The sequence below is a fragment of the Empidonax traillii genome, unplaced genomic scaffold, assembly GCF_003031625.1.
Source record: "Empidonax traillii isolate 1590-97213 ecotype Southwest subspecies unplaced genomic scaffold, ASM303162v1 scaffold172:size1107868, whole genome shotgun sequence".
NCBI lineage: Eukaryota > Metazoa > Chordata > Aves > Passeriformes > Tyrannidae > Empidonax > Empidonax traillii.
Genome location: NW_020955365.1, coordinates 512,000 through 530,038, shown reverse-complemented (window position 1 = coordinate 530,038; position 18,039 = coordinate 512,000). Strand labels below are relative to the sequence as shown.

General features: G+C 36.9%; 1 protein-coding gene across 9 annotated transcripts in view; it reads right to left on the bottom strand.

The window, feature by feature from the left end:
- Positions 1-18,039, bottom strand: part of ANO4 (anoctamin 4) — a 171,789-nt gene that overhangs the window by 41,520 nt on the left and 112,230 nt on the right. For all 9 annotated transcript variants that reach the window (XM_027885760.1, XM_027885759.1, XM_027885763.1 and 6 more), the window contains 6 exons: positions 10,508-10,614; positions 8,567-8,622; positions 7,888-8,009; positions 1,393-1,527; positions 572-668; positions 1-61 (listed from right to left, as the gene is read on the bottom strand). In XM_027885760.1, the coding sequence (XP_027741561.1) occupies positions 1-61; positions 572-668; positions 1,393-1,527; positions 7,888-8,009; positions 8,567-8,622; positions 10,508-10,614 (578 nt within the window). The remainder of the gene's footprint in view (positions 62-571; positions 669-1,392; positions 1,528-7,887; positions 8,010-8,566; positions 8,623-10,507; positions 10,615-18,039) is intronic.

Genomic DNA, 18,039 nt, shown 5'->3' with positions numbered 1-18,039 from the left:
CCCACACAGCCATGAAAACAGCAAAAAAGACAGTAGCTCCATTGTCAAAAAGGTGGGTAACCTGAGAGATATGTTAATAGTGTAGTCAATTTGTGATAATAAGACTTTCTTTTCTGTTTCCACCTAATAACATTAATGGCACCGTGAGCATAGCTGGCCTGACAATCCTGAGGATCCTTCCCTTGACATGGGAAATGCACCTGTCAGTTGACAGGACTATTTGCCAACGTGGCCTGGGATTGACCCCTGCCAACACCAAGTGTGAGCAGCATTTCAGACCCAAAGCATTCATCCAACAGAGGATGGGTCGGAAGATAAAGGCTGATGTCAATGACACTGTAGCATGTGCATCTAGGACATGATCTCTGAGATTGCTGAATCTGTAAGTGCAAATTGCATTCAAGTGTTTTACAACCCAAAATAAGTATTGGTGAAAGGCAATGTTAATGTTGGTTGAACTTGATCTGTCCTTCAAGATTTTATCTACTCAAGCTTACAAAAGACAAATGCAAAAGGCAAAATTAATTCTATTACCAGGAAAGCATTTCTATTTGCATAGTCTAAAACATACCTTGGCATAAATGCAGCTGTCTGACAACCTCATAAAGGGGCAGTATTTATCACATATAGGACACATTATGATATCTGTAGCTTGACAGACTTCTTTACTGGAAAAACAGAAAAGACAAAAATTAATAGCTTGATTACTACAACAACCTGCAGAATGATGTCTTAAAATGGATTGATAGGGTTAACTAATATTCAGTTACTTGTTGAACCAAACTAGTCTGTAACTGAAGCCAAAATATTCATAATTGCATGTGTATAATTAATATTTGTTGACTGTCTAAGACTGCAGAGTCTACAGTCATAACTGCGGAGTACAGTTCCTCAGGAACAACCTGGCAGCATGTCTTTACCATTTCCAGTTTCTCCTTGACTTAGAGTGAAGGAGGGTGAGGATAATTGCAGATAAAGTTCAGTTTGACTTATTCTTGTGACTTGTCTTAAATGCGTAAGAATTTAGAGATGAAGCACTCAGCAGAAAGTGCTGGGTTTTCTTCATTGCAAAAGGCCTTAAAGAGGGTGAAAATTCCTCACTCTTCTGCTGGCCTGTTTCAAAAGTAATGAAGAGCCCAGCTTTTTCCCTACTACATGCTGAGGTGCCAACACCATCAGCAACTGGAAATGGGCAAGCATTTCCTCTCATCCCCATTCAGGAGCAAAAAAGAGAGGAAGTTTGATAGTGGGTGCCCTCTGAGAACCAAGCAGTGTTTTCTGGTTGTTCATTCAACAGTTCAAAATAAAATAATTAACAACTGATGGCAATTTCTGTTAAATTATTCATAATAACCCACAGCTGTAATTTCCTTATAAAAGTTCCCCTGTTACCTGACTTGGCAGTGGTTCAAAGTGGTGACTCCGTACAAAAAGACAAACAATCCAATGAAGGCAGCTGGGAAGAGCATTCCCGTGTACCAGCCTAACCAGGCAAAGTACAGTCCAATTTTCTCACCAAAGTACCGCCTGTTTTAAAACACAACACAGCAAATTTACCTGCTAATTACAATAAATCTGCTTAATCTTGTTCATTTGTAGAAAATAAATCTTTCCATCATATCTGAAGAGTAGATTAGAAAGCAGTCAGAATTTCCTGAAGAAAAACCCTTTGAGGCTTCTAAATCCACACTGAGGGACCTGACTTATGAATGAACTTAAAATATGAACTTAAAAATTCACTGACCACAGTTTACAGTTAGATGAGTGGAGATCTCTTAAAGGAAACACTTTTAAAAAGTTAAGTTTTTTTATGTGGGAAATTGATGATTTGCTTTGCCTTTTAGCCATGTAAGTGTACTACCTAAATAATTTCACTGAAATCAGTATGCTGGTATAACAGCAAAAATTATTTGAGATGAGAAATTAATTAACCAGAGTTAATTCTTCAATACAATTTATTTTCATTTGATTGTTTCTTGTCTTAGATCAGTTCCTGGAAAACTAGCTTAGTGATTCTACCACAGGTAGAAAGTGAAGTGCAAGTGAGGTTCATAATTTTGCATTGATTTGAGGAAAGTAGTCTGAATTAATCCTAATTTATTAGATACCTTGCTGAAAAACTAGCAGCAAAGTGGTCAGAAAACTTCTTTTTACCACACGTTCTTCAGCACTTTTCCTTCCCCCTCCCCCAACCTTTATTTATGTGTTAAACATCAAGCACACAAAAAACCTGCTGAACTCACCAGCATAGGAGCAGGTTCATGTATTGCTCTGTGTCTGATGCCTTGTGCGCAGTAGGCTGAGATTTTAGGATATTATTTGCAAGATTAGTTTTAAAGAATGAAAGCAAGATAGTACGCTTGTGTTTCAGAGACATTGAGGACAACTTAAACTTGCATATCCACCAAACTGGAAAATACCTGCTGCTGAAAACACACTTTCTCGCTAGTGATGCAACTTCTGATCTCTTCAGAGACAAATGGAGTCAGTACTGCTGGCTCCTCTATGCTACCAGAAAACATCTTCGGCCAAACTTTTGCAGTGAGAGTGGAGAGACCTGTGACGGTTCTAGAGCTGGGTACACTGGAGATGAGGGCACCTGGTCTTGACTGTACAAAAATAACAGCTTTCAAATGGTTATTAAAAATTTCTAGTGTGAGAAATAGCTGTGTGGGCTGAGCTCATAGTCTGTTGAGTGAGACTGACCTCTATGACTGTTTTCATTTGAGTTTACCAGCTCTGTGTAAGAAGCCAAATATCGTCATGTTGTTTTTATTCTTCTGCCTTTCCACAGAGATTCAAATTTATGGGCTAAAGAGAGGATAAGCTAACCATAACATGCTCAGTTCTGACAAGGGCAGCAGATCTGATTGTAAAAAAACACACTGGAAACTGCTTTTTGAGCCCTGACTTTAGAACATTATTGAAACCTTTGGCCTAATTGTTTTCCTGACACTTAGGATGTCAAGCTGTGCCTGCTCCTCTGAAAAAGAAAGCTCACATTATGAGCTTACTTCTACTGAATATTTATGACTTCTTTTTCTCCACGTACATAGTTCAAAATAGTGAAATAAACTTGACCTTCATCAAGCTTTATTTTTTTATTTCATTCCCTACACTCAAAGATGAGTGCTTCCTCGTTCCAAAGCCCTAGCTGACAAATACTCATGACAAAATTCATCTTCTATCCTGTTGAGCCCTTCAGTCTAATGGTGCAAATCATACCATTCTACTTGATCTAAGGATCAAACAGCTTAATACTAGATGAACACTCAAGGAAGGTTCAGTTTGTGCATAAAGAAGAATGGCCATGATGGGGAGTAACCCATCTCTGCAAAGTAAGGAAAAGGCATCTGAGCCTGGTTTGAAAAATGAGTGAAGGATGTTGACATTACTTTGATACATATTGGTTTAAATGTGGACAAACAGCCTTGATGTTCCACTATTGCCCTTTGCAATACAGCTGGTACTCCACAGGTTGTACTACTGTAATTTCCATCAGGATCAAGTTAATACTGCAGGTCTTTTGGCCCCATCGTTAGCATATTTTTCCTTTTAGTCTCTTCTCAGATACCACTGTGTTAAGTGCTATAGAAACAAACTATGGCAGTAAGAAGGTCTTTGGAGACCTTTGTAAATGCCATGTTCAGAGCCGTTCCACATTTATTTCAACATGTAATTCAGCTAGCCTGGACCTTCATGACCCTTAGGAGGTGTAAATGGTTTAGAGATATCTTTGCTGTTCTTTCCCTTCAATATGCCCCAAACATTTGCATGAATAACTAGCTCTTTGTTTCTTCTCTGTCACTATATAAAGAACAGAAATTTCATACAGCTTCCCGAAGTGATGGCAATTCTCTTTGGACCAGAGCTCAGCAATGTAGAGGAAGAATTCCGGAGATTTTTTTCTAGAGTGCATCATTGTGAATTACTTACACCTAAATTTCACTCTGCCTATTTGAAGGCCTCTTCGAACTTTTCCAGCATTCTTCTTTTCCAACATTCTTGCATTCTTGTAACTTTCCTAATTTATTACTATCCGATTTTTCAGATTATTAATGAGGACAGAAAAAACCCCGTATTTTCTCAATAACTAATCGAAAAAGAAAAGACACCGGAAAAACACCCAAGCACCTAATAGAATAATCCATCTCTCCTATTCCTATATATACTGACCTTTAAACTAATAATAAGAAAATAATGTCAGTTTCTCAGTTGTATGCTAGCCTGTACACTAGCCCATCTATACTGCTTCCCTTAATGGTGAACTGTCTATCCTCTCACCCCATTCCAATGGTAGAACTATGACTTAACTGGGCCAAGATTTCAATCTTAGTATTTATCAGTAAGGCACATTTTTGATAATATAATAATAATATTAATATAATAATGATAATATTAAGCTTCAAAGTCTAATTTCAGACTTATGGAATGTGATGTTGGATTATTCTGTGGTCAATGACCTTCATTATAGAATATTTTGCTTTCAGGATGCTTGGAAGGAAGTCATGGATCTAGAAATAAACAGGTTTGGGCTCAGGCCAAGAACCTATCTATTTTCATTAACCCTTTTGCAGGTCAGAATGAAATCCAGTACAGAATTTTCTACATCACAGAAACTAGAGATCTCCAGCAAGTGTTTTGGACATATGAAGCTGTCATGTGAGGAGCAATTAGGTGCGGAGAAAGGCTTGACAGGAAATTGAAAGGGAGTGGTTAGCTTGAGATCAAGACATTTAATGTAAACATGGATCAAAATTCAAGTTACTGAGGCATTAGTTGTGTTTTCAGGTTCATTTTGGTAGCTTTACAATCACTTTAAAATATAGTTTTCTTCCTCCCTTTTTGTCCTGTAAATAACATGCACAAGCAGCAGCAGGAGAAATTTGTGCACAATCTAGAGGGAAGCAGCTATACACAGAAGTGTGAAGGGGCTGATCTAAAGCCCCCAGGAATCACTGCAACTGTTTCCACTGATTTACATGGTCTCAGAGCATATAAATACAATAAATTTTGTTTCTTTCCAATTATTATCAGTTCTAAGGGTCTTAAAATATTCTCGTAATCTAATCATGAATACTAAATTCCAAGAGAAGTATAATTAAAATCATAGTACTACATCTGTTGATTAATAAGAGTGGCTTTGCAAATTATGCCAAGTCTGTTTCTTCATATTGCCACATGTTTCAAAGAAGAGTGAAAACAAGATCATGCAATTCCCCTCAATTTCTTTTTCTCGTTTATTTCTAGTGACTAGTACCTCCATAACAGCCAGCTCAGGAGATTAAATGAAATCTGAGATTCACCACATGGACAGCACAGGAGATGGAAACCTCATTTTAACATCTAAGGAAAATAAAATAGCACAGAAGTATGAAAAATTTTGCTTACCATTGTGGCAACTTGACTTTGAGGTAGAAATATCATATCTAGTAATGTGATAATTATACTATTCTACATCTAATTTACTCCTTAGCCTTTCTAAAGCATAATGTCAACTGGAGGCGTAAGTTCTGGCCAGGTGTCTGTGGAAGAATCAAAATCCATCCACTCCTTTTGTACAGATGACAACACTGTACCCTTCAAGCACAGCACCACATAGCTGTTGTTATGAGGGAAAAAAAGAAGTTACTGCTGCTGTAGAACTGGTACTGAAAAAACCCCTTCTGTTTAAAGTATGCCTGCTGAGATGTTGCCAAGTGAAATGAACAACTTGCTGGTCTTGCTGGTGTTTTCAGTTCTTCAAGAAAAAATCTCCAGCTCAATAGACATGTGAACTGCTGGGAGTGGCAGTAGACATGAAAAATTCATTCACGGATGCTGGATTACTTGCATTTCCTTAACTCCTGCTGAATTTTCAGAGGATTCGAAGACTTGGCAGGAGCTAAGGAAATTGGAGTAATCCAGCATCTGTGAAGTGAGAAGAAAAAGGAATTCCCTTCCCTTTCTTGTCACCCCTCCTTCAGTGAATTCATCACAGCTGTGGATGTGTTCCAGCAGCAAATGGCAAGCTGTGCTGGGGCTGCAACCTTGAACCCTGCTGAGTTTGATGACTTGCAAGACTCGGGCTGCTGTCAGTGCTCAGGGAACCTCAAAACTCCCCCTGACCCTCTCTTCTTTGGCTAAACACGTACTCTGAACAATGACAGTACACTCATGGCCTCAGCTAGTGGGTCTGCTCTTTCAATTGCCTTTTTTTTTTTTTATTTATTGTAAAGTAGATTTGGAAAAACTGTTAGATGAAAATCTAAAGCTTCTTGAAAAATCTTAAATTTTAAACCCAAGCTATTCAAGAAGGCTGCTATCAAGCTCCGGAACTTAGAATGTTAGAATGTTTCTAACTTTGCTCATTCTGTTACTATTACTGCCATACTTAAAAGCCCCTTTCAGATACCAGATCAGCAAATTAATCCAAACACAAGATGTTGCCTCAACAGCATTTTCACGAGAAAAGAAATGTTGATGAAGAACAGTAGCCTTGACCACAGTGGACAAATCATTAAAAAACACTACAGAGATAAGTTTTTTATATGGTGATATTAATACCTTATTGTATACCAGAGAATTACAAGCAAAAAAAACCCCTTTAGTATAATTGTTGGCTCCTCCATAAATCAGAAATTTCATTATGTAATTTGACAGAAATTCTCTATTTCTATTTATGAGCTCAATGTATTAAAAAAGAAATAAGAAGCTTTTAGGACTAAATTATGAGGTCTAATACATTATTTTGTAAAGCATTAAAAAAATTACATGACTCGGTAAAACTTTTTTTGTATTTCTCTGTGAACTTTTTATGCATAGAAATTGAAAACCCTGTGTTTCATGAAATGGATAGGTTTTATATAGCCTTAATCAGCAACACTGTCTATCTTGAGGGCCACCGTCTACAAATCTTTCATCTGGAAACAATTTTGAGAATAAGTAAAAGCAAAGGTTTCTATCAGATACAGGACTTACAAAAGGGGAAATTAATATGCTGGCCTGACTGCATGCCCTGGATGACCCTTCCTGACAGCCATTGCATCAATGTCTTTAGTAGTCCTGGTACATCTGAAGACTTTATTAATAGGCCGTTGTAGCTCCATATTTCTTTCTTCAAGTAGAAGAATCCCTTTAATACCCAATAATACTTCTGCCAATATGATCAGTAAAGGCTTTGGCTCCCTATATATGCATAAAAAATATGTAATCCTCTATTAGTGCATCAAAGCCTATTTGAAAAGGTTATTTAAAAGGGATGTAAGAATTTGGAATCACATTTCAGCTTTTTCAGTGTATTTTAATTTGTAGACTACTTCCAAAATGAATACAAATCTGGACAGTGATGATGTAGCTGGTCTGAGTTGAAGAGCGGTGGCACAGAGAAGGCACCGCTAGTGTTGCTGAACGCAGTAGTACACTCAGTGACAGTAAGCTCTGCTCTGTGCCATTTCTAAGCATGGAGAAACTTCATCCAGGACCTATTCTGTGGTTGCATTTTCGGAAAAAGAAGTTTTAGTCAATGAGAGCCTGTTTTTCACCAAAGCCATGCTCTGAGGATGAAGAACTCCTCTGGTAGATATATATTTTATCAAGTATATCCAGCCTCCACAGATTTCTCTCTTCATATTTTTCTCTCAAATATTTTGCAAACTGTTCGTTAGAAGTTATGACATCAGGAAACTCTAGAAGGAAACTCCCTTCACTTTTGGGCCCTCCTACAAATTCCTGTATAGATATTTCTTTGGATGTATGGCACAATGAACTAAATGGAGCTCCATGTCCTCAGGATCAGATTTTAAAAATCACATGGATTAATTGAGCTCTTCACAGTTTTGTCAGAAGCGAAATAACCTATTCTCAAAGCACCTACAATGTGACAAAGTAAAAGTAGGTAAGTCCTACCTTACAAGATCCAGAGGCTGGTATTTATACCACACTCCCCAGGAAGCCCAGCACTCATAGAGCAAGTGTCTGTGGTTTTCTGCCCCATGGGTTTTTATCGAATTCTTACTTCTGTAACTTCCCTAAAATACAAATCTGGACATTAATGAACAACAGCAGCAAAAAAAGAATATTTATGAAATCTCTCTTACTATCAGTATGGATAACACAATATATGTAAACTCCATATTTATACTCTGAAAGCTAAACATGACATTAAAAAAATATACCATCTGACTTCACTAAGATTTGAGATTATTTTTCCTAAGAAATTTACGATAAATAGTATTCAAGTCAAAGACTGTAAACTGCAGAATCTCAAAAAAAACCCACCCCAAAACAGAGCATGATATTTTTTACCCTCTGAAAATATACTGATTTATCAACTCAAATACTTTTTACAGAATAGATCCAGAACAACTCTACTTACTCATATCTTTCTACAAGAAACTCCTGCCAGTTTTTTTCTCAAGGAAAAAGCATTGCTAAATGGGAGGTATGTTAGAGGTAGACATGGAATGTAAGAGAGTAATAACATTAATAAGATTGAAAAGAAATGTTTATAGAATTAGGATTAAATTTGTGCAAAATGTCTGTTTAAAAAACAAACAAACAAATAAAAACAAAGTGAGAAAAATACCTCATGAAGAGGAAATGCAGCTTCATAGGAGCCATTACTGAGCAATCGATTCAGACCTAAGAGTCAAAAGTATTCAATTATTTACCAATAGGAGGAGAAAAAATGGTAGGTAAAAGACGAAACACATTTCCATAATAACTGGCTAAATGAAGATTGAAGTCCATCGACAGTATAAGAAACATGTAGAAAAATTATTCTTTTATAGATTTTGATAACTAAGATATAATACCAGCAAAAACTTGTTCAAATATTAATCAGAATCTACCATGTATTATGCTAGAGGTTTAAAGATTCATTTTCCATATCCACCTTTAGTGTAACTTCAGTGAAATCGGAAATCTCGCAGCAGGATTGAAGTTTGACCTCTTAAAATATGGTCTAGGAAAGCTATTTAGATGAAAAGCTGCATATCTTAGGAGCTGAAAACTTCAGGGAAGATCTTAACGTTTTTAAACTGCAGCCCACTAAAGCAACTGAAACTCTGAATTTCCATATGATAACAACTTTCTAAAATATGTTCTATTTATGTCTTATGAAAGCTGCTGGACAAACAGAACAGGAAGAAGACAGGCTGCAGCACTACAAGATCAGAAAACAAACATGAAGTAATCGTACACCTCACTCACTCAGGCTTTTTCCCTCTTTAGTGAGAGCCTTAAATAATAATGTTTGCTGAGATATGGGTGCTTTTCAGTTGAAAACTCACCAAAATAAGGTTGAAGAGTTACCAGCAATGCAAAAGAAAATACTGAGACTAACAACCTGATGGCATTTGAACCCTATTGACCAAGAGGGATAAAGTCTTGATTCCTCTCCTAATTCACAGAGGACTGATAGCAGCAAGAACACAGCAATGAGACATATTAATTCAATATGATTACCACTTTCAGTGGTAGCATCAGTAGTTGCCTGGCAGAATATGCTTTCTCGTAATGTCTCTAGCAGAAAAGCAAAATCTGTACAGCCAAGCTGGGCTTTGCTCTGCCCAATGATCACTGCAAGGTTGTATTCACTATAGGTATAACATAAGTTGATATGTGAGGGAGATTGGGATCTTGAGGTAGGCAGGGACTGCAAGTGTGTGTACTAGACGCAATGACTGCTCTGCTTAAGCTATTGATGCCCTCATCCCAGGGGCTGAGAAAGAAAGAAAAAAGTTAAATTCTGAGGTATTTCTCATCCTCTTCAGGAAAGGTGAGGTTTAGACAGCAGGGAAATGAAATAGGCTGCAGACTTTTACGGGGATTGCCTCTACATTTGGCATCCCACACTACCTGTGTGGTACTCAAGTAGCTTGTGCTCTGTATCACAGAAGACAGCCACTGTTTTGTATTTCATCCCTCCTCTGTCACTCTCCTGGACCTGCATATGTGCTGCTACAAATATCCATTCTACTTACTATTTGAAAGTGAAGCCACAATTATGCACTGCGGTTTTTTGCACTGAGGGCTTGAACTACAGCAGCTACAGAGATATTGTACTTTCCCTCTCTCTTAAGGATGGAAGACAGGATGTCTTCTCTATATGAGAGCTTCTGCAGACAACTTCCTATAGGAAAAGCCCTATTAGCTGAGATGTACAGCAGCACAAATCTTGCCATCCTTCCAAGCACTTGTTTATGGAGGAGTAAAAGTTTTCCTGCATCCTGCTTCTCCACTGCTTGTAATCTGTTCATATTTCCAGTTTAAATCTGCGTCTTCCCTTGCAGAGGTGATAAATCCCATGACATCCCAGACAACATGTGTCTGTGAAAGGTGTCTGAAATTACATGGAAATGATCACATCTTAGAGGCAAAACCCCTACAACAGCAGTAGGTGAGGTGTAAACAGCTCAAAACTGGGGCAATTGAAAAGGAAGCAAAATAGTCTGTTATGAGCCCAGGCAGACTCCTCCTCTCTTTTTTAAAACCCATGTTTAAAAACACATTGCTCAGTACTTACCAATTTTGTTTTTCCCTTCTTCATATTTCACCCTTTGTAAGATATGGTGTACAATTCTACTTCTTGTAGCATTATTGAAGAAAGTATCTTTGTTGTGTATTATGAAGCTGCATGAAAATAAAAAAAAAAAAAGCATCTCAGAAATATATAGTAGCACATTTAAGGCAAATATTTAGTTCCATTACTTTGTATAGCACACTTAAAATCCGCAGTATGTGAACAAGTGCAAGGAGAGTTAAAGACACTAGACTGAGACACTTCACCAGGTGAGATACTGTCAGTAACAATATTCATTCTCTAACAAAGAATTACATGGAGAAGTCTGAAGAAAGATTAAAGATATTTAAGTATTCATCATGATAAGCATCACTTTTAGATAAGTCATAGAAAACTATAAAATGCTTGCACAAAAAATTTGCAAAAACATACCATTGGTAAGCTCAGCTATAGAAATTCACATTTGATTTATATTTCAGGCTTTTTAATTATACTTTACCATTAAGAGTCAGATGGAAACATCTACTTGGTAAACCACTCTTACTGTAAATCAAACACTATGTTAAAAATGGAAAGTATTATATACTCCTATATTTGGTCCTGGAAGCTAAAATAGAGTAAAAAATTAGATTTCAGAGGCTACTTATACAGTTATGTATGAATGCAGATTCAATGGTTTAGACAGAATTTTACTGAGTCCAGGAAAATTAATCAATAAAAAAAACCAAAACCCAAACCAAACCAAAACAAAAAACCCTTTGGGAAGGAGTCAAGGTTGTTTTCCTCTTCTGTGTTGGTGAAGAGCTGCAGAACTGAATATACTGATCAACAAAATGTTATAATCATAGAGATGTCAGAGAGAAGGACAGCACGCTAGACAAATCTGACCTTAACAGAGATCTTCTTAATAGGGAGCTTGTCATGGATTTATATCACCTTCACTTCTGCACAATGTTGGATACATTGCTCAGTTTTCCCCTCAGGTAATATTAACCAGAAGAAAATTTGCTTTTTCAGAATGAATCCAAGGGAAATAATATGTAGATTTGCACCTCTACAGTCATTTGAAAAAACATGTGAGGAATCCAACTTATGAACTTTGAGGACTCCACATGATCCCTCTTTATTACCAAAATTCTCTGCTGAATTTTAAATACAATGCAATGTGTAAATTTGTTATGTTCCACTTTGAAGGCAGACAGTAAAAAAAAATCCCAAAGTAAAAGTATAAAAGACAAGTTGCTCCAAGAGCATCAGAATTAAAGAAAGCTGGTTTTCTAGATGTTACTATCTCATTTCTCCTTTCCCGCTACGCCCCAGATACTCACAGGTCATTTTTGTGTCTAAAATCTACTCAGTACTGTATTTCTGGCTTCCTTCCACATTCCTACCATTCCCAAAGTGTCCTGCAGTACCTACTGAAAGTGATTTGATTTATGCATATTATCCAGCCACCATGGGCTGCTGGCAAACAGCAAATACAATTGGTGTCCACTGGTCATAGCCTTTTCTGTACAGGCAAGTTTTGGGCCGCTATTCCGTTTCAAGCTGCTGTTACTCAAAAAGTAGATAGGACTGTGCTAATCTTTCATGCAGCTACACCTTTACCAAATTTCATTAAAAGTAACCAGTACGTAAAATAATAAGTATTAGAAGTATTTTGACAAAAAAGAAATAGTGTCATCATGTAAGTCTTAATGCTTAAGGAAATTATATTAAAAAAAACAACCCAAACTCTGAAGCAGATAGAACAGCACTATTTCCAGCTGGAGCTGAAACTCAGTGTTAGGCTATTTTGGTAACAGCAGAAACAAATTAAAAGACAGTAGTTAACCAGAAATGAACAATTAGGGATTTTTGCACTTTCCTTGATTTTCTTTTACTGACTGACTTTTTAAGATCTCACCTCCCAGACAGCATTGAATCTTAAAAGATCGTGAAGATAATTTATAAAATCAAAACAGCACAGTAATTGTCATTCTAACTTAGCTATGAGTTCTTGTAGGGTTCAACTGAAAACTGAATCACCTTATCTGGGAAACTAGCAACGTGGAATCAGGGAACACCTTGCTCTAAGTGTCAAGTGGTGGATTCTCCATTCCTGGAGGTTTTTAAGATGAGACTGGATGTGGCACTTAGTCTGGTAACCACAGTGGTAGTGGATCAAGGGTTGGACTTGATGATCTCAGAGGTACTTTCCAACCCAGCTGATTCTATGATCCTATGATTCTATTCTCCTTGTGATATAAGGTTATTTTGCCCATCTGTTACCATGACTATCTTATACTGCAAGTGGAGGTAGCCATTTCAACAAATTTTCTGGAGAAGTTGTTTCATAGTTTTATTTCCATTTAGGCCCTTCTGTTTTAATGAATCACAAATCCAAAATAAAAGATTATGCAAACTTAAAATCCCTCCAACAAAACAAAGAAAAAATTTACTTGTTTAAAGAAACATTTAGTCATTTTCATTCATTTGTAAACTTGGCAATTGTGTTTGACCTCATATGGCCAAAACCAAAAAACCACGTGTGGCTGTGAATCAGATGTAAACACCTCAGCATGATAACTGCCATGAAGAACTGTGCCTAATCCAGAACTAGCTGAAGCAATCCTAGAACTGTGAGTATATGAGCTGCAGAGGTTCTGTCCTGCCCAGTCTTGTGCCAGTAGAAGGTATCTGAGGGCAGGAGGAGGAGAGGAGAGGAGAGGAGAGGAGAGGAAGGACTCTCCACGACCAGAGTAGGCCATGTCCTTCAGTGTTTTCCAAAGTTACTCATGAAGATATGGATGAAGAAGAGATGCTAGAGTTCAGCAAAGGTGGAAAAGGAGTGCCAAAATGAGTCCTCTGGATGTCCCGGCCCTTCCCAAATAATAGAATTATTTTGGGATATAATTGTATGTCATAAATAATAAATAATAACACCCTCAAATAATAATAATCCTTACTTATTCTTGAATATAAAAATCTTGGTTTTTTTTTTTTTTCATTTGCTTAACTCAAATAGTCAGTATTTTCTGTGAAAATGTCTGTAGAGTAGCCTTACAAATATCAGCATCAGCATAATCCAGGGGGTAGGGACCTCTGGCACAGGAAACAAAAATAGACAAACATGAGTGAAAGGCACTGAAAGGCTGAAAATATCTCAAGTAATTGTAGCTACGTGTCACAACATCCCAGTTAGAAGCTGACATAAATTAGGCCAATGCCAGGAAAGTTTCAATTTATCTCAAAAATCAGAGGAATTGTTCTTGTCAAGTGAGAATCTGGCAGCTCAGTGTAGGATTTACCCCCTTTCAACCACCACCGTTTCTTTCCATGGACATTCCTTTCTCCAAAATTTTGTGCTCTGGATTGGCTTATTTCTGAATGTGAGTGATAAATCCATATTCACAGAATAACTATCAAGGCTATTTCATGGTCTACAGCATCCAATAAAGAATTCATAGAAAGATTTTCTCAGTCTGTGAAGAATCTCACACTTGAAATTTCAGTTCACAGAGGCCAGAGCTGAAGACGTTTTCAAACTAGGTGCACATAAACATTTTTCAGACATTACTGAGCTATAAACTGTATGAGACAGAGGCTTTCTAGTGAGTTTTTTAACCCTTGTTGCTATAAGAGGGAACACTTTCCTCAGCCATTCTGTTTCTTCTGCCCTCGTTAGATTTTCAATATGCACAAGGATTTGAATATTCATTAGAGCAATACAACTTGTCTTTAGGCTCAGTAAGGGCTTAGACTTGATTTATAAGACAGTTCACAGAAGGTTTTTATCTCTTTGTTGCCTCGTTTGTAAGATAAAAAATAAGTAAGGATTAATACACTGTAATTTTTATTACCCATGAAGTTACTGCATAGGTAGATACAGCCAGTGATTTGTCCCACAACATCTATAGCCATTAGCCTGGTCCTGCAAGTCTTATTTGTCTGAGGTGTCCTTACTCAAAAGGAAAATCCCAATGAAGATAATGAGAGTACTTCTGTGAGGAAAGGTGCCACCGTTGATTCTTAATTAAAGTCCCTTTAAAAATGTCATTGTGGAAAAATTGCTCTTACATTCACACCATAAGAGGCATGAAAAGTCAGTAAAGGTTAATTACTTTCAAACTGTTTGTAGCCTTCTTAATTAGACTCTGAACTGGAAACTTCAAACTATCTTTCCACGGATAACAAAGCACAGCAAAGCTAACTGACGAAAGGCCTCAAATTAATGTAAATTCAACCAAGAACAAATTACCAGTGAATTCCTGTTCATACATTCTCTTTGCTAATTTTGCAGGTTGTACAAACTCTTTAAAGGCAAATTTAGCTCTTGAATATTGGAAAACCTATTTGAAAAAAAGAGTGAGTTTATTTTTCAAATTATTTTTGAGAAGCAAAAGGCAGGAAAAGGCTACTTTCTGCTGTACTGGTAAGATACACAAGCTGAAAACTGACCACCCATGGTCTGGTTACAAGGCTAAAAAGTGAGGATGTGTGCATGCACTTAGCAGTGTGCATCTTTGCTCTGTGGGATCCACAGACACTGAAGCATTTGATGTCTGACACTCACCATACCTAAGAGGGTGTTCCAAGAAAATGTCTACTGCTGGAGGCAGTACAAACTAAGAGCACAGATGTTGTCCAAGGTAGTAATCACTGTATAAGTGGTGTGTTCTTTAGCACAGGAAAAATGCCCAACTCTGGGTACTCCCAGGTAAATCACTAAAGCTGTTGGCTGAGGCAATAGCAGGCTTTTAGCTCATTTAACATCAGAGAAAGTAAATCATCAGCTGTAGTAGCAGCAACAAGATAAGCCTGCAGTATTCCAGTGAGAATATTACCACACATTCTTGCGCTTTATTTGTTTGAAAATGGGTATATTACGAGCATTTGCTTTTTATTTTAGTTTTGCTTGACTTTGCAGTGAGAATATCACCACACATTCCTATACTTTATGTGTTTGGAAACAGGTATATTATGAACACTTGCTCTTTATTTGAATTTTGCTTGACTTTTAAACTTAAACTTTTAAACTTAAAATTCTTAACTTAAACTTCTTTTGTTTATCTAAAAGGAAATGTTTATTAATGGTTATCAGGGATTTTTCATATTATATGCCTAAAACAGGATCACTTTAGGATGAAGTTTGTCTTCAGAGTGGCTCTCTCTGTTCCCAGACTAGCACATCACAACCTCAAAAGTGCAAGAGTAAAATAGAGAGTGTTGAATATCTCCTCCATTTTCCTCTGCCCTTCCCCCCAGACCAGTCTTCCCCAGATCACAAAAATTGGTTCATTCAGAAATATTCACCTGAGATAGAAAGAATTTATTGTATTTTTCAAGGATGCCCTGTTTCATTTCATTTGTCAGGCCATTAAAACTTCCAGAATCAGAGATAATTTTAAAAACCCATTGCAGGGCAATGTTTGGTAGCACAAAGATTTGTTTAAGAGCAGGATTTACAGAACTGTCATTCTCCATTTATAAAAAACCATTTATCAACATATAGTTTTTAAACTGTAGATATATTTAAACACAAGAATGACCACCCTGGTTCAGAATAGGTAAGTGTCCCTGTGCCTTGTCTCCAATTGCAACAACCCCCTGATCCATCCATGATTTTGGGGTGAGGTAGCTCAGGGAAATATGGGCACAGATCATCTTAGTAGAGATGGGATTTTTTAAGATCAATTTGAACATCAGAGAAAGCTTAAAAAGTAACTCCACCCTGAGGGACACATATCTTGGAAATGTGAAAAAGATACAGAAGGAGATCCTAATGTACCACAAGAGGACACAGTACAAATGAGAATCACTCCATTAACCTCTGGTAAACAGGGCCATTTTGTTTAATTAATTCAGATACTATCCTAGTCCTCCTAATTGTGCAAATTTTTAATCTGATTTTCACTAAGTAAGACATATTTATTTTAAGTGGTTTATTCAATTATATATTAAATTAATATTTAACCAGAGAGTTTATTGCTTTTAGATGAAATCTCTAAACAGCAATTAAAAGTATTTTCCTAGCTTCTGTACAGCTATCTAAGAAATTGCAGCTAATTGCTGCTGTTACTATTGCCAACTGACTAGCAGCTCACTACATAAAATAACTAAGATGTAGTAGAAAAACAACTAATTATGTTTGAGGGAAAATATTTTTCATATATTGTGCATTCTTGAACCTGACAATTTTCAGAATAAATGCTTTGGTATAAATAAGGCTTTTTCTAAGTTGTGGCTGCAGAAAAGAGACACTACTTAGGAGTCTATCCTGAAAATTATAATTTTGTATTCCATACAATTTAAAAAAAAAAAAAAATCGAAGCCATTCAGAACTTCCTTCCTCCAAAAAGAGATTTCCTATTACTTAAGAAACAAGATGAATTTTGGGCTTCTCTTGTACTGGCAGTTTTGGGATATACTCTATAAGGCATGCCGTAATCCCTGTAAAAGAAAACCTGAAGCCACATTGCAAAACATATTTAGGCACATCTTGTATTTTCTTCTTTGTCTGTTTTGGAGGGAGGATAGACAGCTAGCTTTTAAAACAAACAATTCTTTTTCAGAAAGCTAACCTTTCTCCACATTGGGCCTTTTGGCATCTGAACAAGAAAGAAAAATGCAAGAAAAAAAAAAGACGATCAATATCTTCTACAATTGCAAGTCCTCCTTATACATCAGTATTTAAAAAATGTTAGTTCCTATTGAAAAAGGACTGATCAGCCATTGTGGGGTTTACTCTTAACTATTTTCCTCCCTAGACACCGAGTTGTGAGTATTGTTGGTCATGTGTCTTTCCATGCTTTTAAAAGCAGCTATCACAAATGAAGACTGTACTCAGGCCATGTTATAGCCATCACCCATATCAAACTGGAGATCTACATGCAAAAGCTGTGGCTACATCACAAAAGACAAATTGCCTGTTCTTTGATGAGGTGAAAAACATCTGAAGCTATGAAGAATGAAAGAAATAAGGAATTCTTGACCCAACTCCATAAGTAACTGCCCGGGACAATTATGTAGCATCCATTATAAGTGCGTTGTAATGTCAATATGATACGGTAAGAGCACGGCAACGAAGTCTTAACTACCCCAAATATGAAAATGTATGGACTTTTCTTACTACTGACAAAACGCAAGCTAAATTATCGTAAGATTACTGTAGATGTCAATTCTTAATTTCAACATCTCAAGAATTTCAGTAATTATTTATTTTCACATTCCTAAAACACTACTGTAGTTCTCTGGATTAAAAATTAAAACTTGCATGCAGCCCACTAGACAAATATTAAACAAGTCATTGTATTTCAAAATTCTAGTGAAGCAAAACAAGACAGATGCAGCCAATAGGCTGGAGCATGACAGGAACACGAATGCTGTCAGAGCCAGAATCTTTTGGGAGAAGGAGGATAGCTCAGCCAATATTTTATCAGTTCCCACAAAAAAAGGAAAGGAAGACTACACACAGAAAGTAAAACAGAAAATATTGTGCCTGCTGGGGAGCAAAGCTTCCAAGTCTACAGTGATGTACAAGAAGTGCCAAACAA